Here is a 27428-nt window from a genome sequence, read left to right on the forward strand (position 1 = left end):
CTTAAATCTATTTGTCACCTCTACTGTATATTCAACAGGGATATGATTTAATTCATACCTGACTGGCCTAGTGCTTTTCCCTACTTTCTTCAGTTTAAGCTTAAACTTTGCAAGGAGAAGCTCATGATCTGAGCCACAGTCAGCTCCTGGTCTTGTTTTTACTGACTGTATAGAGCTTCTCCATCTTTGGCTGCAGAGCATATAGTCAATCTGATTTCTGTGTTGACCGTCTGGTGATGTCCATGTGTAGAGCCGTCTCTTGGGTTGTTGGAAAAGAGTGTTTGCTATGACCATCGTATTCTCTTGACAAAATTCTATCAGCCTGTGCCCTGCTTCATTTTGTACTCCAAGGCCAAACTTGCCTGTTATTCCAGTTATCTTTTGGCTTCCTACTTTAGCATTCCAATCCCCCATGATGATAAGGACATCATTTTTTGGTGTTAGTTCTATAAGGTGCTGTAGGGCTTCATAGAACTGGTCAATTTCATCCTCTTCAGCACTGGTGGTTGGGGCATAGACTTGGACTACTGTGATATTGAATGGTTTGCCTTGGATTCGAACTGAGATCATTCTGTCATTTTGAGGATTGTATCCCAGTATTGCTTTTCCTACTCTTTTATTGACTATGAAGGCTACTCCATTTCTTCTGAGGGATTCTTGCCCGCAGTAGTATACCTGATGGTCATCTGAATTAAATTCACCCATTCCTGTCCATTTTAGTTCGCTGATACCTAAGATGTCGATGTTCAGTCTTGTCATCTCTTGTTTGACCACGTCCAGCTTTCCTTGATTCATGGATCTTACATTCCAGGTTCCTATGGAGAAAAAATCTTTACAGCATCGGACTTTCCTTTCACCACCAGACACATCCACAGCTGAGCGTCCTTTCGGCTTTGGCCCAGTCGCTTCATTCTTTCTGGCGCTACTAGTACTAGCCCTCTGCTCTTCCCCAGTAGCATATTGGACGCCTTCCGACCTGAGGGGCTCATCTTCCAGCGTCATATCGTTTTGCCTTTTGGTACTGTCCATAGGGTTTTCATGGCAAAGATACTGGAGTGGGTTGCCATTTCCTTCTCCAGTGGATCACGTTTTGTCAGAACTCTCGGCTATGACCTGTCCGTCTTGGGTGGCCCTGCACGGCATAGCTCATAGCTTCATTGAATTACGCAAGCCCCTTCGCCACGACAAGGCAGTAATCCATGAAGAAATACTTATACATAATTGTGTGGGAGAGAGAGTAGATAGAGAGTGACTGCATGAACTAATTACACATTTCCACTTTACTCCATGTCTGTATTCTACGTTGAAAAGTCTGTTTCAGCATGTATGGGCATGAATAAACTCTCTGTTTCTTCCTGCTAGAAGAGGAATGGGCATTTGAAGATTGTAGAGGTAACCTTTGACCTGAAATAGTTAAGGGGTCAATCCGTGTTCCTGGGCAGGTATCCAGGAACACCTTGGAGAAGCATGGCCTAAAGAAGTCAGAGAAATTGCTCTTTGATGGACTTTTTAAAAAGAGAGGGGGAGTAAGTTCCATTTTGCTTGTCTTTGTTCTTATTAAGCTGAGGAGGTGGAGGAGGAGGAGGAGGTGGTGGAGGATCCAATTCAATGTAGCCCCTGGTCCTGCCCATTTTATGAAGCTTTTCCCACCTCATGATGCTGCAAAAAGCCCAGTTGGCTCTTGAATCAAAGGAAGGTGAGGATCGTGGCAGAAAGGAAAGTCACATATAAATTACTCTTTGCAGCAAAACAAGTGACGATTGAAAGTCTCTAGTAATGGATGAGGATTGGTAAATGTATTGATAAAGTTGAGAATAAAAATTTCATCTGGAACCATCAGCCCTTTGAGGCAATCCAAAGAAGCACCAACCTTTATTGTAAACTTACAGTAACTGAATCTTATTTGTCCCTGACTTTTACTCTCCAAAAGTAGGGAGGGTCCCTTCTCAGGCACTTTCTGCACCCTTCCTTTGGACTCAAATTTTGTTTATTGGATTATTGTCTAGGCCAGGGGTAGGCAACCTTGGCTCTTTTATGACTCGTGGACTTCAACACCCAGAATTCCTGAGCCAGCATTGCTCAGCTTGGAAACCTCTCCCTTTTCCCTCAGCATGGCTGGCTCAGGAATTCTGGGAGTTGAAGTCCACGAGTCATAAAAGAACCAACGTTGCCTACCCCTGGTCTAGGCTGTGGCTATTCTTCCTATTTCCAAAGGTCATTCCTACATACCATTACAGGTACCTGGTTTTCTGCAGGTTATGGTAAAAAAAAAGTAAATACTGTATGGTTGCTAGGATGGGGTGCTCATCATAAACATAAAAAGCAGGTAGTGTCAATCACTCTGTTGCATCAGCCATCTTTTTTGACCATATCCTGCAGACATACTTTGGGTCTGATGCTAGATGCATCAGTTAAGAGAGCGCTTCAAAACAGCAACAAAGTTGGGGATTTAATTTGTACCAACCATGTGGAGAAAACACATCAGAAACTTCAGCACCACATAATTGTGCTCAGGAAGTCTGTGTACAATTTCTTTGCATCTGGCCACTCGCAAACTACTTTCCACACCTATAAGAAAAAACAAGGGATTAACCATTTCATTCACCGATTCTAGTTGGATTCTTCTCCTGAAGTGGCTTGGGTGGATGAAACTTCAATAAGGTGAAAATAAATGCTCTCTATGTTCAGTTTGATTCCTTCACAATATGTCCGTGTAATATTTTAGTGCAACAGTAGGAAGAATGAAGCTGAAAAAGACAGGATCAGCAAAATCTGCACACCTACAGTTACAAGAAAGACTACTGGAAAATAACACTATACCCTATCACCCAATTGAAGAAGATGCACTAAGTATTTTTGTACACACATTCATTAATAGCTATATATACTCAGATTAAGAGGGACGCGGTGGCTCAGTGGGTTAGGATGCTGAGCTTGTCAATCAGAAGGTCAGCAGTTTGGCGGGTCAAATCCTGAGTGCCTCGTAACAGAGTAAGTGCCTGTTACTTGTCCCAGCTTCTGCCAACCTAGCAGTTCGAAAGCACGTAAAAATGCAAGTAGAAAAATAGGGACCACTACGGTGGGAAGGTAACAGCGTTCCATGCGCCTTTGGTGTCTAGTCGCTCATGTGCCGGCCACATGACCATGGAGACATCCTTGGACAAGCGCTGGCTCTTCGGCTTTGAAATGGATATGAGCACCAGCCCCTAGAGTCGGAAACGACTAGCACGCATGTGCGGGGGAACCTTTACCTTTATACTCAGATTAGGAAACATGCTCAGATATTCCTGAATTAGGATGACAATTGCTAAACCAAAAGATTGCTTGATTGCAACTCCACCCCTTTTTATACTGCATTAAGCATGTAAAAGTGGACAGGGCTTCAGACGTGGGTGTGGTCACCATATGAATTTTTTTGACCTCCCAACACCCCTTGTCCCCAGTCTCTTATTTATTTCAATTACTAAATGTCTCAGACCTACTCATCTTTTCTGAAATAAATCAAGATCAATTCGGTGCACGTCCTACCACAAGGCAGACGGTTCCTCTAGAAGTAATCCTTTCTAGGGTCACTCAATCCATTTGCCTAAGTCTGGACATGAAGCCTAAACAATGGCACTTCAAATGGACTTACCACTTTTGGTATTCTAGCAAACTCCTACTCAGATGGGCAGGGAATACTCCTATTTTTCTTGAGCTCCACACCCATATCGAGAACCTTCATCCTCCCCCAAGTCATCACGTGATCCACTCACAACAACAACAACAACAAAAATGAGTTTCTCATTTTGCTTCCTTCCAAGCAATCCCAGAATTAAAAACCCAGGTTTCTTTCTTCCACCCTTTCCTAGTAATGGAATTGTTGCTGTTCTTTTTCCAATCCAGGATGTGGGAGGCTTCTTCATTGCATTTTCATAATGACCTCCTCTCTCTGGGGTTTTCTGCTCCCATCTTGTCACTGCAACCTCACGCCCAACTCAAATTCAGTCTTCCCTTTTTCTTTTTTTTTTCAAATTCCGGAAGATGTGAGAGATGTCTCTGTGTCTTGGCCAACCAAATTATGTAGGCTTTGCACAGGTCTCATGGGGCTCAGAGGAATACATGCAAAATCAGATAATTAAGGTGAAAAGCAAGTTTCCAGACCAAACAGCTAGAGAGGGTGCACCATGACACATTAATCTCCTTTGCAGAGATCTACATCTCTGGAAAAAAAATTCTCTAGCTTCACCAGGTTTTGCTATTCAGAAAATATGCTGTTATCAGTAAAGATGAGTCAAAGCCATATATCTGAGGAAAGTGACTTACCAGTGATTTCAATGATCTGATCGTACATTGGGAAGGTCAATAAAGGTTCGGGGAGTTCTCGGAGAAAAGCCTTCAGGATTACTCCAGGGATGTGAACATCTCCATATTCATCAAAATCAACAGATTTTCCTGCAACAGAAAATGCCCAAGAATACATATAAGAAAATTTAAACCAGAGGATTTAATTCAAACATCTTTCATACCCTTTCCTGGGTCAAGAGTCCCTGCACTCAGTCATTCAAGCCCTGGCCATCTCACCCTTGGACTACTGCAATGCAGTCTACATGGGGCTACCCTTGAAGAGCCTTTGGAAGCTTCGACTGGTGCAGAGTGCATCATCGTGGGCAATCTTTGGGGCCCCTAGAGTAGACTATGTTACATCACTCTTCCATAAGTTGCACTCATTGCTGGGTTTGCTCCCGAGTGCAATTCCAGGTGTTGTTTATTGCTTGTGAAGCCCTGCATGGCATGGATCCTGGTTACCTGAGGAACAGACTTGGCTCTGCCAGTGAGCTTGGGGCTCCAAAGAGGAGGGTGACACTGGAGGCAGTTGATCAGCTAACAGCAGCTTCCATCTCACCCCCACATGCTGTTCTTTTCCTCCCTGTCTTTTAGTCTTAGTTACAATTTGTATTTTATTATGATTTTATTGTGGTTTTACACATTTGTGTGTGTATATGTGTATGTATACACACATACATACATATACATACATACAAATATACACATATGGGCGGCTTACAACATCAAAATAAATCTATCATCTATTTCTATCTATCATCTATCCATCTATCCCAGGGGTAGGCAACCTTGGCTTTTTTATAACTGGTGGACTTCAACTCCCAGAATTCCTGAGCGAGCATGGCTCAGCTTGGAAACCTCTCCCTTTTCCCTCAGCATGGCTGGCTCAGGAATTCTGGGAGTTGAAGTCCACCAGTCATAAAGCGGCCTAGGCCAGGGGTAGGCTCTTTTATGACTGGTGGGACTTCAACTCCCAGAATTCCTGAGCCAGCATGGCTCAGCTTGGAAACCTCTCCCTTTTCCCTCAGCATGGCTGGCTCAGGAATTCTGGGAGCTGAAGTCCACGAGTCATAAAAGAGCCAAGGTTGTCTACCTGATCTATCTATCTATCTATCTGTCTGTCTATCTGTCTCTGTCTGTCTGTCTGTCTGTCTGTCTGCCTGCCTGCCTGCCTGCCTGCCTATCTATCTATCTATCTATCTATCTATCTATCTATCTATCTATCTATCTATCTATCTATCTATCTACAGTATCTATCTATCTATCATCTATCCAGGGCTTTTTTGTCATAGAACGCCCAAAACGGAGTTCCGGCACCTTTTTTGAATGGAACCTTGTAGGGTAGGCAAGGCGGGTTGTATGACATGTGTGAGTTCCCGGCACCTTTTTTTTTTTTTACAAAAAAGCACTCTATCTATCTATCTATCTATCTATCTATCTATCTATCTATCTATCTATCTATCTATCTATCTACAGTATCTATCTATCTATCATCTATCCAGGGCTTTTTTGTCATAGAACGCCCAAAATGGAGTTCCGGCACCTTTTTTGAATGGAACCTTGTAGGGTAGGCAAGGCGGGTTGTATGACATGTGTGAGTTCCCGGCACCTTTTTTTTTTTTACAAAAAAGCACTCTATCTATCTATCTATCTATCTATCTATCTATCTATCTATCTATCTATCTATCTATCTACCTTTTAATGTTATAAGCCTCCTATAGGTGCCCTGAAGTGAGAGCGGCAGCACTCCATTTTGCATACCTACCCAACTACTTCATAAACTCAAGACCCTCCTTGCTACAGCTATAATTTGATCATTATTATAATATTAATATAATATAATATATAATTATATAATATAATTAATATAATATTATCATTGTTATCATCATTATTGCTAAGCACATTGATTTGTGCTTAGATTGTAAGCCGCCCTGAGTCTTCGGAGAAGGGCGGGATATAAATGGGATTAAAATAAAAATAAAAAAAATAATTTTCAGTGGCTCTAAGCTGGCTCAAATGCAGATCTTTTCCACTTAAGATTGAGTTTGTGAAGTTTATCAAGTGCTACATTTATTTTTTTCAAAGTAATCTGATTTTATATCAGATAAGAGATAGAGTAATCTTATGCTGCCTATTCTTTTTTTCCTTATTGTGGCGACAATGGTATGTTATTATCTATTCTAGCAGCAAGATACTTGCACTATAAAAACATTTCATAAAATGACTCCAGTGCATTTCACAAATGATTTCTTTTGACATCATATCTACAGGAAAAAGCACTAAAAAAAATAAAATAAAGCAAAAAGCAGAGGAGGTGATATTGCTGTTTAGAGCAAATCAAGCTATGCGGGATTCAAAATTTGTCATTTCGTAGCTGTTATGAAACCATGAATATAAGCTGGTCACGATTCATTGTTTAAACTGTTTTAAATGCTGGTCCTAGCTTCTTCTTTCTTGATTTAAGGTTACGATGGCATCTCTCCAGTCCCTTAAAGACCTAGTGTGGAGTGGGGAGCTGGTTAAATTAAAAAGAAAATTATCTTACTAGTCTATATTTTGGGGAACCACATTTCTAGTATATTAACTAACCATGGTAATTGGAGGGAATCAGGATATCCTTTCCTCATAAGAATGAAGGGTGGCATTTGTTTAATAAATCATATATCTAATATTTTCTTTAAATGAGAGACCAGTAACATGCACTAGAAGAGAGATTGAAAGCCAGTGTTTATCAGTGACTAATATAATTAAATCAAGGAAGAGACTGCTTGAATCAAGATGGCAGAAATTGTGTTCCTGAGGTGGCCTTTAATTGCCAGTCTTCCCTTTGTAACCCTCCCCCAAATATTCACAAGCCCAAATTGGGAGCCTTGCTTGCATTTTTTGATGCTCTGGATAGGTTTTAAGAAAGTAAAACATTTTTCCTTATGCTGTGCAGAAGTCATCTTGATTTTATAACTACCCTCCTCTGGGACCCCTCGCTTGCAGCCAACTCGCTGTGGGACAATTTGCCACGAAACAAAAGTTACACTAACATCGAAGAAATTGTAGAATCATTAAAGAAAGAATGCCAAAGGAGGGACAAAATGAAATGCGAATGACAAAAATTACAAATAGTTTTAAAATTATTTTAAATTAAATAGTTCTGCAGCAAGTTGCCCATGGCGAGTTGTCCTGTGGTGAATTGGCCATGGTGAGTTGGCTGTGGAGAGTTACCTCATTCCGCCTCATAGCTGCACTTGCCCAGGTGTGCACAAATTTTTCACTGTGAATGTTTGACCACCTTCCCACCCGCTCTGGAATTAAGGAGAAACTTCCTCACAGTGTGGACAATCAATCAGTGGAACAATTTACCCCCAGAAATCGTGGGTGCTCCATCACTGGATATTTTCAAGAAGAAAGTAGACATTCACCAGTCTGAGATGGTATAGGTTCTCCTGCCTAAGCAGGGGGTTGGACTAGAAGACCTCCAAGGTCCCTTCCAGCTATTCTATTCTATTCTATTCTATTCTATTCTATTCTATTCTATTCTATTCTATTCTATTCTATTCTATTCTATTCTATTCTATTCTTCTATTCTATTCTATTCTAATTCTATTCTTCTACTCTACTCTACTCTACTCTACTCTACTCTACTCTATTCTATTCTATTCTATTCTATTCTATTCTATTCTATTCTATTCTATTCTATTCTATTCTATTCTATTCTATTCTATTCTATTCTATTTCTATTCTTTACAGGTGCCCTTATCCCTTGCCTATCTAAAATGGCATTTCACTTTTTATAGGGGTTTGTGATTAATCAAACAACGAATGAAAATTAGTCTATGTTTGCATGTCAGGTTTGTGGGGTTTTTTTTTTGCTTTTTTACTTCTTGCTAATAAAAGGGCCACTTACCTTGATTGTAAAGTTTTTGAATCTCCTGAATACTTTTAATGCCAGCTGATCTTCGAAACAGCCCTTCCGTTTTAAGTCCTTGAAGAGGGAAAGACTGGAGTGACTTTTCACCACTTTCTTTTGACCTTCTAAATTAAATACTCAGCATTCTTGTTAATATAGGTACAGTACATACTGGTTCATATTAGCCAATTGTTTTGCTTGTTTCACCAGAGTGTAATTTTTTCTCCACCTTGCTACATTGTTGTGTTTAGTGTTTTAAGGTTTCTGCAGGCAAAGTGTGATCATCACAGCCCAATTTTCTTGCATAACAAAAGCATTTATGCAGAGACCAGAGGTTTACTCAAGCAAAGTAGGCATCAGTAGAAAGCTAACCTCCAATTTGCATCTCCTGTTTTATGAGCTGGAAAGAACTGAACATGAGTCTATTGTTTTGCCTGGTTGTATGTGATGCTGGGTGCATGGAAGAAGCAAAGGGCTCACAAAGACATCTGATCGTTGCTTTCAAAGAGTGAGAAAAATATTGGTCATCACTTTATGGGTTAGTGTAAAGTTCCTCAACCTTGGCAACTTGAAGACGTGTGGAATTCAGGGAGCTGAAGTCCACACACCTTCAATTTGTTTGTTAAATTTATTTGCCCTAGCCCAGAGGTCCCCAACATTTTGGGCACCAGGGATGGGCTCCATGGAGAAAGATTTTTCCATGGCTTGGAGCGTGTGTGATTGTGTGTGCTGCCTGCATCCTGTGGATGGGGCTTTGCTTGTTTGTGCGGACTGTTTGCTGGCATGCTGCGGCCTGGTACCAGTCCATGGACCGGGGGTTGGGGATCCCTGCCCTAGCCCTTCAATTTGCCAAGGTGAAGAAATACTGGTTTTCTCTTAAAGATATCTGTGGATACTCCTTCACTAGACATACCCAATGGAATTGGGTATGTCTAGTTTAATGAAGAGAAGGATGAGGGGTGACATGATAGCAGTCTTCCAATATCTCAGGGGTTGCCACAAAGAAGAGGGAGTCAAGCTATTCTCCAAAGCACCAGAGGGCAGGACAAGAAGCAACGGATGGAAACTAACCAAAGAAAGAAGTAACCTAGAACTAAGGATAAATTTCCTGACAGTGAGAACAATTAATCAGTGGAACAACTTGCCTCCAGAAGTTCCGAATGCTCCAACACTGGAAGTTTTTAAGAAGAGACTGGACAGCCATTTGTCTGAAATGGTATAGGTTCTCCTGCTTGAGCAGGGGACTGGACTAGAAGACCTGCAAGGTCCCTTCCACTTCTATTCTATTCTAACCTGGGAGAATGGCTATTCATCCTCTCTGCACTAGCAGGACTCTGAGGCCTCCTTTTGCCTTGACCCAAAAGCTTTTAATCCACGACCTGAACAGCACATGTGTATTTCCATGGTTTGATTAACTATTCTTCTAGCAATAGCAATAGCACTTAGACTTATATACCACTTCACAGTGCTTTACAGCCCTCTCTAAGTGGTTTACAGAGTCAGTGTATTGACCTCAACAATCTGGGACCTCATTTTGCTGACCTCCGAAGGATGGAAGTCTGAGCCAACCTTGAGCCTGGGAGAATCGAACTGCTGGCAGTCAGCAGATTTAACCTGTAATGTGCGTGCTAACCATTGCGCCACCACTGGAGGAACGCAAGATCTTTTTTCAATAAAAAGTCATATTTAGGTAGTCCTTGACTACTGGGACATGGTTGTTAAATGACTCTAGCTTCACCCACTGTTTGGCAGAAGGTGACCGAAAAGATCACAAATGGTGATCAAGCCACCCTGGGACACACTGCCACTGTTTTAAATAAGAGCTGGCTCCCGAGTGCTTAAATTTTGCTCATGTGACTGTGATGGTCGTAAGTGTGAGGACCAGTCATAAGTCACTTTTTTCAGTATTGTCATACCTTTGGATGGTTGTTAAACGGTCATACGCTGATTAATTCCTGTAATACTTTTGCAGCCATTATCATACACCAAGCCAGTTCAGTATGTTTCCTTCTAAGTACAATCATCAAAGTACAGGCAGTCCTCAACTTGCAGCTACTTATTTAGCAACTATTTGAAGTTACAATGGTCACGTGGTTAAAATCTGGAGGCTTGAAAACCAGCCTAAACAGTTGCATTGTCTCAGGTCTCGTGATCCCCATTTGCAACTTTCCCAATGGGAAACTTTGCTTGTCAGAAGGTCACAAAAGGGGATCACATGACCCCGGGACACAGCAACAGGCATAGGTAGGAACCAGTTGCCAAGCTTCTGAATTTCGATCACCTGACCATGGGGATACCACAATGGACATAAGCATGAAAAACAGCGGTAAATCGCTTTTTCCCCCACTGCTGTTGTAACTTCCAACAGTCACTAAACAAACTGTTGTACTTTGAGGACTACCTCTGTATCTGGACTGACAAGGATTCTAGCGCTAATAAAAATAAAAGGGAGATTTATTTATTTATTTTTGCTAAATGTATATGCTGCCCATATCCCCAGTCAGGAGACTCTTGAGTGGCTTACAGATCATAAAAAGATAATCAGGAAAGCAATTTAAATATTTAAACTATGCCAATTAAAACTTTAAAACTGTGCAAAAAAACCCAGAACCAGAGATGGAAGTCATGGGAATGAGGTCTTCGTCTGCTGTCAACCACCTCCAGTGGTGAGCGTCCACCTCAGGGCTTCATGCCAATTGGCAAAACCAAGTTTTAGTACCGTTCCAAGAGTGGAAGCAGTTCTCACAAACACAGTGTGATATCTCCCTTGGGCGACTCCCCAGATTCCTCCTGAGATGTCAGGGGAGGTTGAGCCCATTGCTGGCACATCAGGAACTGGGTTGATTGATGGCTCTGAACGGTTGTCCAGAAGAGATTTGGTGGAGGCTTCAGCTGAGGAAAGTTTGCAGTGGCAAATGGCCAGTGAGAAGGAATGGCCTTCTGCACCTAATCCAAGAGGGGCAGAGAAAAGGCAGGAGCAGCAGAGGTCAGCCAGAATACTCGAGAGGAAAAAACCCCGCCTGTCTTGATGAGCTGCACCGGAAAGCTGGCTATTTATCACAGCAGACCTATGGAGCCTTTGCTGGGAATGTGTTGGTTTTCTAGCTGTTTGATTGTCGTGATTCCTGCTTCACTCTGGATTGACACCATGTTTGAAATTGTGCCTTGGAGACTCTGAACTTTTCTTGCCACGTGAGCCCTCTTGTGAGTGGATTTACAGTAAATAGTTTTGCCTGGTGAAGTTAATTTTGTTTGAGCAACTTTCAATTGCCTTGTGGACTAGTAGGCCATTGCTCTATGGCAGGGGTATCAAATTCAATTTCATTGAGGGCCGCATCAGCATTGCGGTTGCCCTCAAGGGGTCGGGTGGGTATGGCCAGGGTGGGTGTGGCCTACTGGGTAGGTGTGACTAGAGTGCGTATGGCCTACTGGGTGGGCATGGCCAGCTCTACATCGTTTGCATGAAGGGTGCCTATAGGGGCCTGGGCAGGAGTGGGACAGATCTGAGGGTCTCTGGCAGAAGGAGGGTCTCTGGGCCAGGGCCAAGGCAGTGGGGGCCGTTCCCTCACTGTTTCCAGGATGGCTTCGCGGGCCGCATGAAACCACTTCATGGGCCGGATCCGGGCCCCGGGCCTTGTGTTTGACATGTCTGCTCTATGGACTAATCTCGGCCTGCTCGTGGCTGGACTTAATTGGGACAGTTCTGAGCTTTTGCTGAAGGGAATTGCTGGGGAATATTAAAAAGAAGAGCAGAAAAAGCTCTTCTCTTTGATTCTCCTTGAAGACAGGGGTTCCTTGCCTTGCCTTGTTCTCTTCAGCATAGTACATGATAATGAAATCAGACCATTTTTAATCATTTCAGCTTTCTGTTCTTTAGAAATACCCAGTATCCGTGTTAGAAAGTTAGGGCCATAGTCCATTAAAAAAAACAAAAAACAATTGACAAAAAACGGCCCTCCCAAGGTCAAGGCTTTTCTCATCAAGAAAAATCATAGATACGTTTTGGTCTTTTGGGTTTATCTTATCAACATGCTTCATGTTATTTCTTATACCTCTCTTCAGGAAAAATATCATCTGGTCAAAATCTACTGTATTGTCTCAGTTAAAAAGCCATTTATCCTCTTAGTAAGAATTGCTGTGAAGAGTTTATAATCTACATTCAATAATGTTGTAAGCCTGTATGCTTCAGGACGAGTTGAATCTTTCCTTCTTTATAACTCAAGGAAATTAAAAGACTTTTTTCATTATATTCTTCATATATCTGAATCTCTTTCATTACTCTATTCAGAATTTCTTGAAAACTCTTGTCATGTATTGGAGAAATATCAGGCCCTGCATTTTATTCATGTTTAATTGCTTATTTGCTTCTATCTTCCAATAAAGGTTTGATTAAGAGGTTCCTTTTTTTGGCCCGTAAATTTTTAAATTAATATTCCATTCAAATCTTCTTCTGTTTTTGCTAACTGCAAGATTTCATTTTGCTGTATAATTCCAAAAAATAATTATGAATTGGCAAGTAAGATCTATTGTTTCAGAGTTATTTGATTCCATCCCCAATACAGATTTCATTCTTTATTCTGTTTCTTCCATAATGGATAAGCTAACAATTTTTGGGGTTGTTTTTTTTTACATTTCTCAATGTAGGATGAGAGTCAATTGTAAGTTTTTAAGTTTCATTAGTTTTGTTTAGTTCCAGTAAATCAAACTGATTCTGTATTGGGGGAATAGCCAACTCTTTAGAAGATAAAGCTCAAGATCCAGAAGAATCTTCACAGACTTGAACACTGGGCCTTATCAAACAAAATGCAGTTCAGTGCTGAGAAAAGCAAGTTTTTATACTTAGGCAAGAAAAATCAAATGCACAGGTATAGAATAGGTATTACCTGGCTCAGCAGCAGTAACTAGTAGTTACTCTGGTAGTTTCCCATAAAAATATTAGCCAGGCCTAATCTTGTTTAAGGGACGTGGTGGCTCAGTGGGTTAGGACGCTGAGCTTGTCGATCAGAAGGTCGGCAGTTTGGCGGGTCGCATCCCGAGTGCCGCGTAACAGAGTGAGCGCCTCTTACTCGTCCCAGCTTCTGCCAACCTAGCAGTTCGAAAGCACATAAAAATGCAAGTAGAAAAATAGGGACCACTACGGTGGGAAGGTAACAGCGTTCCGTGCGCCTTTGGCGTCTAGTCATGCCGGCCACATGACCACGGAGACGTCCTCGGACAAGCGCTGGCTCTTCGGCTTTGAAACGGAGATGAGCACCGGCCCCTAGAGTTGGAAACGACTAGCATGCATGTGCGGGGGAACCTTTACCTTTACCTTTTAATCTTGTTTAGCTTTCTGAACAGGTAAAACAAACCACAGACAATAATTAAAATAAAGCAACAATGATAAATTGATGAAAAAAAGTTTCTGAAGAGCAAAATCAGTTATAAATCAATTCGTTAAATGTCAATCTAATTAAACTGATTAAAGCATCTGATGCAGGAAAGTTCAGGACTAAACAGATGGACTCCACAGGGGAGGACACTACAGAGATTAGGACCCATCACTCAAGAGACATAAGAGGATGGTTGTCTCCTGGCTTCAGGACCTGGGATAGGTAGATGCGGATGTTTGATGGTGTTTGAAGGTATCGTCACAGGATGTAAGCGGAACAGTAGAGTAGAGCTGCCTTTTGCAATTGACTGGTGGCGAATTTGTCAATGCCTTTAAGTGTTCAAGTACTGCTCCAGTTGTTTTGGGATTACATCCAAGTCACCCATTACTATTGGTACTACGTATGCTTTCTTTTGCCACAGTTATTAGAATTATCTATTTTTATGATTTTATTACTTTAAAGCAGCCCAGAGTTGCCTGTGATGAAATGGGTAGCAAAACATTTTAATAAATAAAAATAAATAAATATCCCCACTGCAAAAAAAAAAATCGTCAGGGAAAATACCCACCCCTATTTAGGTCTGTCTTTGCCTCTAGCCCTCTTAATCAAGCCATTTGTATTTGGATATAATTGTGATTGTGTCTCTCTTCCAAATGCACCCCTGGGGAAAAAAAGTCTCCTATAGCACCTTCCGGGTGAATTAGGAAAGGGGTCTGCTTATGTAATTCATAGCCATTGATGTTATTGTTCAGACCGAAGAGGAAAAATATGTGTGCGCATCATTAATTAGTTTTATGTCAGATTCAGAGCCCTCCCTCTCTCTCTTTCTTCCTTCCAGGCACTCAGAAGTTAAATGGAAAGCTCTCTTTGTTTTTCCAAACCACAATAACAGGGAGAGTCAAGGCTGGACTAACATCAACAAGTCAGTTTCCATGGCTGAAAGGTGACTTTCACCTTTTTTGTGCTGGTTCTGAAGGCTTGTGAAATGGTTTTTTACATTCTCGCTACATTGACCTTTGCAATTCTTTGCTTTAAAGTGGAAGGGAATCCTTACCTCTTTTTTTCAAGTAAGCCACTGTGTGATTCATTACAGGTGGGATTAATTCCCCTTTGTTTTTAGCACTGAGGCTGTTGGAGAAAAAGGACACAAGCTGAAACATGATCTGAACAAAAATCACAGCATTGTAAAAGTTATCTCGATTCTAATCTGTTAACCTGCCTTTCTTTTTTTTTCTTTTTTTTTTTTAAAAAAAGAAAATATAAGAGTGTCAGAAAAAGAGGGCAATGTTTTGATTTTGATGCCGTGCCTACCATCTTGTAGATTTTGACACAGATCCAGTGGGATTCAGCCGGTTCGCACCACTTCGGTAGAACTGGTATCTAATTTTTTGTTGCCCAGGCCCAGAATGGACTTCCGGAAGCGGCATCCACACAGAGAACCAGTTGTTCACATATTTGAATCCCACCACTGCATAAACCCCCATGCAGAGAAAAAAAAATTATTTGATAGCAAGTTGTTACTTGGAATATCCAGTGTGAAAAGAAAATCAGTCTTGCAGCTCATTCAGCATAACTTCAAAAGAATTCCTTAACGGGGTAAAAGTGAAATGTGTATCTTCACCTAGAAACAGTTTTTTCAGCCTCGTTTAAGAAAATATGATTTATTTATTTATTCATTCAATCAGTTTCTATAGCTGCCTGTCTCAACCAGTGACTCTGAGCAGCTTACAGTTCTAAAAATATAAAAGCAATTGAGCATTAAAATAAATAAATAAATCAGAGTATCCAAAACAAATACATACAGCAGCTGAGATAATTAACCAATTAACGGTAAAACCTAGAAACAGGGTCCTTAACATATGCAGAGCCCCAGCCCTGGGAACACAGCCAGGTTTTTAAAGCCTTACAAAAGGCCAATAGGGCTGAGGCCATTCTAATTTCCAAGAGGAGAATATTCCACAAAACAGGGGCCCCTGCAGAAAAGGCCCATTTTCTGGTCCCTACCAGCCAACACTTCTTGGCTGACGGGATTTGCAGCATGCCTGATCTGATGGATCAAACTGGATGGGTAGAGGCTCTTGGAAAAAGGCATATACATAGAATGAAGGCTACTGCTAAGCTTGTAAGCCGCCCTGAGTCTTCGGAGAAGGGCGGGATATAAATGGAATTAAAATAAAAAATAAAAAAATGTAATCTGGCCTCAAGCCATGTAGATTTGGGATTATATGTTATGATTAATGTTATGATTTCTCATAAAGTTCTTTTCAACAAGGAGATACGATGTTCATAAGTATTTTGTGGTTTTCAAGACTTTGGATCTGATTCCAAAAAGCGGCTTTGAACAAACATACCTCCTGTCTGCAGCTCTTTAAAACAGTTGAATCATCTCCTGACATTAGATTAGATATTTTATTCCACCTTTATTACTTTATAAATAACTCAAAACAGCAAACTGGCTTAAAACTCCTTCCTATTTTCCCAACAACCCTGTGAGGTGGGTTGAGCTGACAGAGTGTGACTGGATCAAAGTCACCCAGCTGGCTTTCATGCCTAAGGTGGGACTAGAATTCACAATCTCCTGGCTTCTATTCTAGTGCCTTAACCATCTCCAAAGCATTTCCTTCCTTCCTTCCTTCCTTCCTTCCTTCCTTCCTTCCTTCCTTCCTTCCTCCCTCCCTCCCTCCCTCCCTCCCTCCCTCCCTTGTTCAACTGTAGAATATCCTGGCATGTCCTGGATCATACTATCATAGGTCAAGATCCTGGAAAAGGGATCACCATGAATACATATTTAGCCAACATCATTCCTGGCATTGATTATCTGAAGCCTCAAAGGTGGGAAGTTGTGTGTTAAAGCCACAGGTCTCCCTCACTTTCTGGAAATTAAGTGCCCAATTTAAGTTCACACAGGAGAATTCTGTGAGATGACAAGGATAATTACTGAGTCTCAAAGAATTCCATATCCATAAATGGAAAATTCTGTTATTTGAGAAGGGTTTAGTTTTGGTACTTTAGAAATCCACAGAAAGCTCCCACTAACAGTAGCAGGAGTGGTGTGGCCAGTGTGAACATCAGTAGATCTTCAGAAGGACAGTGAGCACTTTTCAAGGCTGTCTGACCAAGGGACCATCCAGTTGATCTTTTTACCCAGAAGATGTCAAGCTTGATGACTCATCTCCTTTAAGGTTAACTCAGCGCTTGGCCAACTTGGGCTCTCAGACTAAGCAGATTCAACCAGGGTAGCACACGGATTTCTTTATTAACAAGATTTCCACAGTGCTTTAGTCCAAAGAATTTCAGGCAGCATGCAAATTTCTATGATGCATGGGGCACCCTCCCAAAATCCCAATTTCCTAACTCAAGTTGGGACCTAAAATAAAACCAGGAAAAATTGACGATGATGTTCCTGCCAAGAAAACATCTTGAACGTCATTTCATCAGGGTTTTCGTTGATCTTGAAAGATAGAAGGCCCCTAGCTGTCTTTGGGCCATTCCCTTTTCCCCTGCCAAATCTAGTCTTCAAGGTTATTTATCAGGTTAAAATGAGGGAGTCCCTCTACTTGTTAAAATAATTTATAAATCTATCTAAACAGATACGAAGTGATAGGGGGTGGGGATGTAACTGAGTTTGGCTGAAATATGAATTCAGCCACTCAGGATTAGCTCCACGACCCATGTGGCTGAGCCCCCACATCATACTTAGAAGCACCAATATAAGGAAAGCTTATAAGTTTGCTTCAGATAGAAAACACAGGACAGCTACACCTCTGATCATTCTTTCACCCCATTTGTCTTAAGCAAAGGAGAAAAGACACCATCGGTAGCTATTAATAACGTGGACAAGCAGAAAGTGTCAGGTTGTATTAGTAGGCACTACGGTGCAAGAAAGAAGCATCCGTGAACCACTCTTTTAAGTTTTACAAAGAATCCCTTCATGCATTCTTTGGATTCTCTTTCTTTCAATCCCCAATTTTTAAAATAAAGGAGAGACAAGCAAGCCAAGCTCATGATTTTTCAATGTCCTGGCCTGTGAAGTACAGATCCGGTCAAAAAAATGACACAACAGGGATTCCTGGAATGTTTTTATCATTGCTGGGTGGAAGAAGAGAAAACTTGATGGTCCGGTTAAGTTTCTCTCTACACTACTCCATCTTCTCCCAAGCAAAATCAAGGTTGGGGTCACTGTGGGCTCTTTTTCAGGATTCCCTTTTCCTCTGGATCATCTGATGTTATTTACAAGTCCCCCCATCTTAAGAGTTTTTTCTCTCCGACCTCATCACCCAAGATGATCTCTACATTCCTTTACAAGCCCAGATGTCTAGCTGACAGTCACGGCATCAAGACATGTAGGATGTCTGAGAGTGGCGTCAAGGAGGACTAGTAAATCTTGTAGAGCAGGGGTGTCATACCAAAACCGTGCCTACCCCATTTCTGGCAAAACCCATGGGCCGGAGGCGTCATGCCAAAACCATGTCCACCCCATTTCTGGCAATGGGGAAAAAGTTGCGATACGTCACGACACGTCACGTGACGTCACGAGTTTGACAACCATGTTGTAGCGGGTCAGGTTACAGTGAGCAACATGGTCAAATAAAGCAGGGGGACTTACTACTGGAGGCTGACTCCAAACTGCTGTGTTGGAAGAGGAGGCCGTGGCGGAGGACACTTGGCTGGAGGAAGGGATCTGCTCTTCTGTTTCATCCGAAGATTTTCATCATGTCTGGTGGGGAAAAACAATCTCAACATTCAAGAGATAAAATGTTTGGTTCATTTATATCACTCAGACCAAATTCATTGGTGGAGGAGAAAATGGTGAAGAAAGGAGGTGGAGGAGGGGATTCTGGAAAGGATGCATCAATTAGACTTTGATCTTCACTTATTAGAAACAAAATATAAACAGAATGCAAAGTATGCTATTCTTACAGGTTTTATCTGTTCCTAAGCTACAGTTTATTTTATCTTGTACCTGAGATTTCTGAATGTTTTTTTTTAAGTCACAGCTCTGTTTGTTTTATGTGTTTTTAATTTAGATGCACGTGTTTTAAGAACTACGAAACAAAACTACGTTTAACATTGGACGGAAAAACAAACGAAGCAGTCATCACTGCCATGGATCCTCCCAACCAGGAGAGTGGGAAATCACAAGAGTTCACTTCCCACAGCTGAAACATGGACTTAATTAGGTTTTCTGGATGCTCCATGTAAAAACAGGACAAAAGATTACTTATGCTGGTTAATAATGAGTCTAAGCTTGCTGTTCTTGCTGATATTCCTTTCAGAACAACAGAGATGACTCTGTGAGCACTGCTTCAAGAGTGCCCCTCTTCCTGTTTATTCAACAATCCCGTGGTTCCCCATACTAACTGCCAGAAATCCAACATTCAAAGAATGATCAAAAGAGAAAACCCATTGCCTGTAATTTTTCCTACATCATCTTCTGGCTATGAAGCTCATTACATGGAGAAGGTAATTCCAATGTTCCTCAATCTTGGCAGTTTTCAGATGTGTGGACTTCAGCTCCCAGAATACCCCTCCCAGCTATCTGGCTGAGGAATTCTAGGAATTGAAGTCCACATAGCTTAAAGTTGAGAAACATTGCTTGAGAAGACCGCAGGTCCTCTCTTAAACAATTTTAAAATTGCCAAGGTTGAGAAAAACATTGGGATAATCTGTGTGTGCTTCCAGGTATGTCTTCCTGCTTGGGTGATGCCAAGTATTTCAATCAGAATACAGCTGGAAAGGTCCTTGGAGGTCTTCAAGTCCAACTCCCTCCTCAAGCAGGAGACCCTATACCAGGGGTAGGCAACCTCGGCTCTTTTATGACTCATGGACTTCAACTCCCAGAATTCCTGAGCCAGCCATGCTGGCTCAGGAATTCTGGGAGTTGAAGTCCATGAGTCATAAAAGAGCCAAGGTTGCCTACCCCTGCCCTATACTATTTCAGACAAGTGGCTGTCCAGTTTCTTCTTAAAGACTTCCAGCGATGACGCACCCACAACTGTTGAAGGCAAGCTCTTCCACTTGTTAATTGTTCTCACTGTTAGAAAGTTTCTCTTAATCCAGGTTGCTTCTCTCCTTGATTAGTTTCCATCCATTGTTTCTTGTCAAATCATGTACCAAGTACAAATCATGGCAGCTTGTTATGAAACACCAAACCCACTGACTGATGGTTACAGTCAGAGTGCAGATTTTGTTTTCCTCCAGTGTCTCAGATGTACAATCTCACTGGAAGAACCATCCAAGCATTTTCATGCACACTAAGCATTCTGTTGCAGGCCTACTACGGACAACGACACCACAACACTCCAGGAAGCCGCTTCAGAGACTCATGTCGGTGATGATGGAAAGTGCCCAGCTCTATAAAGTGCAGCCTAATCTAAATCAGTCATATCAAAATCTGTGCAGGCCTCTGAGACAAATAAAAATGGCTGTAAATATCTGCCTTTAAAGTAAGAAGAAAAATCACATACCGAATCACTTCTTCGGGGATACTCAAATGTTCGTATTTCAGGTGGTCTTTCAAGTCACTTAAGTAATTCAAATAGAACACCTTTTTTCCAAACTTGTGACTGAAAACACAGAAGAAGTTCTATCAATATCAAAATCTGGAGCAGGAAGAACACCTGAACTGCTCATTAAGCAGAACCAGAATGGCACAAAATGGAAGCAGCCATTTTCATATGATACGCACACCATGCTTGTGATCAGTCTGATAAGAATGATTGTCTTTCAGGGCAGAACTTCTAGCTGCACTGATTGGAAACTATTATTTCAAGAACTCGACAAAAACCTCATCCTTCTGTTGCTATTGCTAGTGCTATTATGATAAAGTTCAATAAAATAATATTTTCAAAAAAATCAAAACGGTACCTAGTTCTGCTCAATTAAAGCCTGCCCCATTTTCCCATGCAAAGTCAGCACAGCAATAGCAACAGCACTTAGACTTATATACCGCTTCACAGGGCTTTACAGCCCTCTCTAAGCGGTTTACAGAGTCAGCAAATTGCCTCCAACAATCTGGGTCCTCATTTTACTGACCTTGGAAGGAGGGAAGGCTGAGTCAACCTTGAGCCGGTGAGAATCAAACTGCTGGCAGTCGGCAGAATTAGCCTGCCATATTGCATTCTAACCACTGCACCACCATGGCTCATGGACAAGATGCAATTCCACAATGTCCTTCAACATGTTATCTATAGCAGGACCAGGAGCAATGTAATAAAACACCAATCATCTTGGATAGTCTGGCATGTAACTGTGCATAATCCCATTGCTTTTTCCAAAAGATATGTTTAAAACCATGGACTCATAACATTGCCAAAGAATCAAAGAAAGTTGATGGTGACAAAGAAACTCTTTGAATGGTGCGGGAGTATAAATGGATTTCCAGAAAACATTGCAGACTACAGGAACCATTTGCGCTTCAGTTTGAGGTGCAGACAACACAGACTCATCCCCAACAGCCTGTGCCTGTCCTCAACAGTGAAGGGACACAGGGCAGAAAACATCCTGCAGCCAAGAAGGCTACACACCCATTTGCACTACTCAGGTGACCCTGAGGACACAGATAAACCTCCAAGTAGCCTCAACGACTTGCTAAAAGAATGCAAATGACTAGCTGTCTGCGAGGAATATAAATCTTTCCATTCTCCACCATCCAGTCAGAGCTGAAGAAGCTTCTTGGATGAGAAGCGAAACGTCTTTAAAGGAAAACAAGAAAGTCCAGTGGCCTCCTGAAAAAAAGCACCTTTGGGAAAAGCTTCTACTTGTTTCAAGTTAACACGCCCATTTTCAGAACATTATTCTTAATTTTACTAGTAAAAGTAACCTTTTAAATAGATTTTTTTTAAAAACTCAGTCATTTTATTTTGCCCTACAATATCAGGCCTATCAGAAAAGCCATAACCTGGAATTAAAATGGGCTTTAAACATTGCTGACTTTTCTGGAAATTATTCTGCAAAACACTTATCAAGAAGATAGAGCAGAAAATTCATATATTCAAGCTCCCTCTACTGGAAGGTAGCACGAATTAAATAAAATTCATTCTTTAATGAGAAGGGAATAACTAACCCAAAGGGAAAGTTTATGCTAGAAAGAAGCACTTTTTTAGAATTCATATTCTTGATTTTCAGTGTTTTTAATCCTATGTAGGCCTCCCAAGATATATTTCTAGCCAATTAGTTCTCCCTACCACCAAAATGGGCTGATCCTTAGAGATCTTACTACTGTGTTTCTCCAAAAAATAAGACTGGGTCTTATATTATTTTTTTGCTAAAAAAGACGCTTAATTAGGGCTTATTTTCCTGGTTAGGTCTTATTTTTGGGGAAATACGGTACTAAGTGCATCTGTCTGGCTGACTATCTTAACTGAGGCTTACTTTGGGGGTAGGGCTTATATTACAAGCATCCTGAAAAATCATGCTAGGGCTTATTTTCCAATTGGGTCTTATTTTTGGGGAAACATGGTAAGTGTCATTGATCAGAATAACAGAGTTGGAATCAGGAGACCCTATACCAGGGGTGTCAAACTCAATTTCACTGAGGGCCGCATCAGCATTGTGGTTGCCCTCAGGGGGCCAAGTGGGTATGGCCAAGGTAGGCGTGGCCTACTGGGTGGGCGTGGCTAGAGTGTGTACGGCCTACTGGGTGGGCGTGGCCAGCTCTACATCGTTCGCATCAAGGGTGCCTATGGGGGCCTGGGCAGGAGTGGGAGAGATCTGAGGGTCTCTGGCAGAAGGAGGGTCTCTGGGCCAGGGCCAAGGCAGTGGGGGCCGTTCCCTCACTGTTTCCAGGATGGCTTCGTGGGCCACATGAAACCACTTCACAGGCCAGATCCGGCCCCCGGGCCTTGTGTTTGACATGTCTGCCCTACACATTCCAGGCAAACGGCTGTCCAATCAACCAAATGCGATGCAGAGAATTTGTTATTTATCCTGGAAGTGCTTTTATGTTCTGCCAAACATTAATGCCTAGGAAATCTCACATGGATATCCAGGTAAGGATGGACAAGTTAGAAGAGGTTCACAGGGTAATTAAAAAAAATGATATAAAGACTTGAACATGTGCTGTCTGAGAACAGGCTGAAAGATGTCGGGACGTTCAACTGGGAGAAAAGAAGATGGGGAGGAGAAATAACATCAGTATTCTGGTAGTAAGAGGATGCCACAGGGAAGATGGTCAGGACACCTTTCTGTTGTCACAGAAACTAGGTTAATATTGACTTTTTCAACCATACCCTGTGGGCAACCCTGGATGTGAGGTAGTTCATGTAGCATGTTTCCTGAGTCCATCTTGAAGTACACATTCTGCATGTCTCTGTTTTGGATGGCAAACCTCAGACAGGGACTGCAAAGGATGTGTACAGAGTGGGCTTGAGATAACATGCAAGAAACAAGATCTTAAATTAGAAAGATAAGCTTATGGAATGCAGGAAACTGGATCATATATCAATCCTTGTGTTAATTGAAAGGGATAAGCAATAGATAAGGAAAAACAACCAATTTCGGGATGGCATGTAAACTGTTAATGTTTAACTGCTAAAGCTATTGTTTAAGACATACATATATGAGTGAATGTTAACCAATAAAGAACACACAGCTGCTCAAGATTTGTGTGAGTCTCCTTTCATACTACAAGCTCATGCCCGTGGATTTACTCAAAGGCAAGAAGAAGCTTGATTGGTTCTGACCTCCAGTCCTATCGCTCTGCACACATCAACCATAAACCGTGGCTTCGGTGATGGACAGAATCTGAGATCTTTGGGGTTCCTCTGCCCTTCCTACTCTTCTGAAGTGGAGGTAGAAGGCATCAGGTGGGACAACCAGCCAAGGGAATTCTTGAGGACTGACACTTCATTACAACCCTTGATGTAAAAGCCACAGAAGAACAGCAGTAACAGCACCCTGTGGTCCTCACAGTGGCAACACAATGCAGTAAACCCATTTGCTGGCTCAATTCGTTGCACAAAGACACTTGCTAATTCTTTTCCTCCATAATTACAACACACTTTTTCAGGTGAATCTCAGTGGCCTCTAGAGAACCTCAGAGCTACCATACTGAAAAAACAGAACTGGTGCTTCCATTGTTCAAATGGTTTCTGGGGATAATCCCATTCATAATTGCCAGGAAGCAAAAGCCAAATGAAATTGGTGTGATCTAGCAAGGCTCAGGCAATCCAAACAGGGGAAGAAATGTAGTCTAAACAGGTTTAATTGGAAACTTGAATGAAAAACCACAAGGAGCCCATCCATCTCTATCATTTAAAGATTACTGACTCCCCCCCCAACTTTTTCAATTTTCTTTTTCCATAGTAGATGTTTCTAGACGTCCCCTGAAGAACGGTAAAAGAGAAAGGATTTAGCTCTCCTTCTGCTAAAAAGAAAGCAGACTGTACCTCATCAGAGGTTTGAAAATGTTCCAAATTATCCTGATGAAGTTGGTGGGGTGTACAATGTAGAGCGCTTTCAAATTTTTCTTGTATCTGCAGGGGAAAAAAAAATTAAATGGTTAGAGGGCTTTCGAATGCTGTGGCGCAAAGCAGCTGCAAGTGAATGAAAGTAAAAGTTTTCATTCCTGGGATATCTTATGCACTTGCCCTTCCAAGTATGTCTAATTTAAAGGGAATTGAATGCGAAACAAAAAAGAGGAAATGGTCAATTTCAGATGGAATTCAAGCAGGTGAAAATTGTACAGCTATCACATTACAAACCACTACCTAAATTGTTTGGTGTGAATAATGAAGACGGAGGGGAAAATAAATCTCTCCAAATGATAAGAGCAAAAAGCGTCTGAAATGGAGAAAGAAAAAGAAAGGAAGAGCAGAGAGGATCTTTAGAAATGCAGCTAAAAGAAAACACACACACGCACACTGTTTGATTTAATGTTTATCCTTCAGTGCTTTGCATTCCTAAAGAGAGCTGGAAGAGAAAATGAACCAGGATGATAAAAAAAGAACACTGTTTGGCACAAATAAACTGATCCCCAAACAGTCTTGTTTCTGAAAAGAGATTTAAAATCTGCAAGACAGCTGGCAAGGTGATATCCCTGCCATCTTGCAGGTTTTGACTCCCCCACCCTCCGTATGTCCCTAAACCATGTCTTTTTAAATAAATGAGATATTTGCATTGTCAGTCCAGCAGCAACATTTTGGAACCAGTAACAAATAAGGCACGGCAGTTTTTCTATCATATTTCTGTTCCCCCCCCCAGTATATTTGTAGATAAGTCCATTCAGGATCATTTCAAGTAAATGATGTGCTTCCTGATGGCTGTCACCACCTAAGTCTGCTGAATAACTGGGAACTGCTTCCCAGTGTGACTGTTGTTTGTTTGTTGTTGTTGTTGTTTTGTAGCATCTGACATCTGAAAGTGTGAAAACTAGGATGTCTTTTCCAAGTTCAAGATAGGGAGTCCAACTCATAAGTGTAAGATATCCTTGTTTAGAATTAGTTGTGGAAGTCACTCTTTACCACATTTCTACACCCACGCAGGAGGGCAAGGAAATGGATATCATGCAGAAAACATTGCGGGGAGGGGTGGGGAAAGCTCAGCTACTGGTATTCCAAGTGCTAGGAGCTCTAGGAAGATTGTTCCTTCAAGTTCCATGGAGAACAACCCTATAAATTAAACATTGTTCTGATAATATCAATAGGAGAACTGAAAAAGCGTACATGACAAGGTTGAATGGCAGGATTGTGTACTTATTCTCTTATTCATGAGATTTATGCCCTGTCTTCCCTCAGGAGCCTAATGCAATAAAATAACATTTCTTCCACAAGTTTTGTGTTTTGAGGTCTCAATTCTGGGGCTCGAAGGCAACAGGAAATTCTGGGAGTTGAAATCCACGCATCTTAAAAGTTGCTGAGGTTAAGCAACCCAGCATTAGGTGATGACAGATACAAATGATATAGTTCCTGTGTTCTTTAAACTGCATGTGATGTCATTGTGGCTTGTAACAGCCGCTTCAGCCGTAACCACAAGAATACTGGAATCTGGATTGTAACCATTATCTCTCAGCATCTCCTTCACTCACAAGGATGTTGAGACGATCTCAAGAGGCACCTCACGTTGGAGGGCAGAAAGGTTAAAGTTCAATATTCAGTAAAAATTAAAATCTTTCAGTTTGGCTGAACTGTGCTTTCACAAGTAAGGCACCCCATTTGCAAACACTTACTTCCGCTCAAATTCTTTGTAGGCATTTTGCAACCAGCTCAGAGATGGCTTGTTTCGACTGTTTAATCCATAGTGAAAGTAGACAAGTGTGTAATCGCTTTCCACATATTGTTCCAGTGTGTACTTCAAATATCTAGAAAGAGAATTTTGGAAGAGAAGAAAATAATATATATAACATTAATAGATGCACTATAGGTTTAGAATGGGACAAAACAATGTATCTAAGAAAGAAAAGGAATATGTTTGATCAATATCCTGAATATTTACCACTTTCACACACTTGTGCAGATAAATCTCAGCAAATGCCAAATGACATGCACCCCGTCTTAGCAGAGGAGACTTGAGAACATAAGAACCCTCAGTTCAGAGACCTCTGAATTGTGTGGGATGAGATGAGGAAGTGTCAAAACCTGCAAGATGACAGCTGTAGTATTTTGACTGAAGCTCCATTCCTTTTAGGTGTGCATGTTCAAATGGGGTGGACTTTTATTATGACACCACATCCAACACTCCTCTTGCAGTTGTTGACTTTCCCCAGGAGATGCCCTTCAAATTCTTACAATTTCTCCTAGAATAATTTGGATTTCTCTTCTTCTAGACCAGGGGTAGGCAACCTCAGCTCTTTTATGACTCATGGACTTCAATTCCCAGAATTCCTGAGCCAGCTGGCTCAGGAATTCTGGGAGTTGAAGTCCATGAGTCATAAAAGAGCTGAGGTTGCCTACCCCTGTTCTAGACTAAAATCTCCACAAAACCAATATGTACATGAGAAACTTTTCTGAGAAAATGTACACCATCAGCGCTTGAAATGCAAATATAACAAAGAACAATATCAAAGAAATGTCTATGGAGATTCTCAGTCACCCAGGTCATAGTTATCCCAAGGATGCTTTTTCATGAGGCAACAGGAGTATAAATCTTTCCATTCCCCACCATCCATGTGGAGCTGAAGAAGCTTCTTGGATGAGAAGCAAAACATCTTCAAAGAAAAACAAGAAAGTACAGTTGCCTCCTGATAACATCTTTGGGATAACATCAAAGAAACCGGCATTAAAAATGGCTTTTGTGGACACTGACATTAACACATCAATTCAGGTACAGATGCAAAAGCTCCAGCCAATACAACACGCTACCTATAAACAAAAATGAAGAAATTGGGGGTGGGGGTTACCATTATTTTAAAAAAATATAAAAACTTGCAGACAACAAAGCAGATGGGATGTGTTCTGTACATTCCTATGTTACTGATTTCTAGTTGACTTGAAGCTGATACTGATGCATAGATAAAAATGAAAGAGAGAAGTCACATTGGCAAACCAAGTTGCATACTGGAGTTGTGCAGTAGGAACAAGCAGAGAGGACCAGAAAGCAAAGAATAAATGGACTTACTCCAATAATTGGCGGTGGTTGATCTGGTGAGAAGCAGGCAGGCGGCATGAACTGAAGGCAATCACTTTTCTCCCCAAAGAGTCGTCACCTGCAGAATCAACAAAGGTATCCAGGTGATATTGTGGTTAGAAGTTCAGGTGTTCTGCTCAGGAGGTCTAGTTCAAAGATGAGTCTTAAGCCTAACGCAGGGGTAGGCAACCTCAGCTCTTTTATGACTCATGGACTTCAACTCCCAGAATTCCTGAGCCAGCTGGCTCAGGAATTCTGGGAGT

General features: G+C 41.5%; 1 protein-coding gene across 1 annotated transcript in view; it reads right to left on the reverse strand.

Annotated features, from left to right (window-relative positions):
- LOC308670240 (rho GTPase-activating protein 8-like) overlaps nucleotides 1–27428 on the reverse strand; it is a gene marked incomplete at its 3' end in the record, with an annotated part of 45275 nt that overhangs the window by 5099 nt on the left and 12748 nt on the right. Inside the window, exons 4-12 of the mRNA XM_081331610.1 lie at nucleotides 27157–27244; nucleotides 25769–25900; nucleotides 23991–24077; nucleotides 20070–20168; nucleotides 18209–18319; nucleotides 14657–14730; nucleotides 8228–8305; nucleotides 4306–4434; nucleotides 2465–2568 (exon numbers count right to left, since the gene is read on the reverse strand). Coding sequence (XP_081187736.1) covers nucleotides 2465–2568; nucleotides 4306–4434; nucleotides 8228–8305; nucleotides 14657–14730; nucleotides 18209–18319; nucleotides 20070–20168; nucleotides 23991–24077; nucleotides 25769–25900; nucleotides 27157–27244 — 902 coding nt within the window. The remainder of the gene's footprint in view (nucleotides 1–2464; nucleotides 2569–4305; nucleotides 4435–8227; nucleotides 8306–14656; nucleotides 14731–18208; nucleotides 18320–20069; nucleotides 20169–23990; nucleotides 24078–25768; nucleotides 25901–27156; nucleotides 27245–27428) is intronic.

This window comes from Vipera berus, assembly GCF_964194415.1.
Source record: "Vipera berus genome assembly, chromosome: 6".
Lineage (NCBI taxonomy): Eukaryota > Metazoa > Chordata > Lepidosauria > Squamata > Viperidae > Vipera > Vipera berus.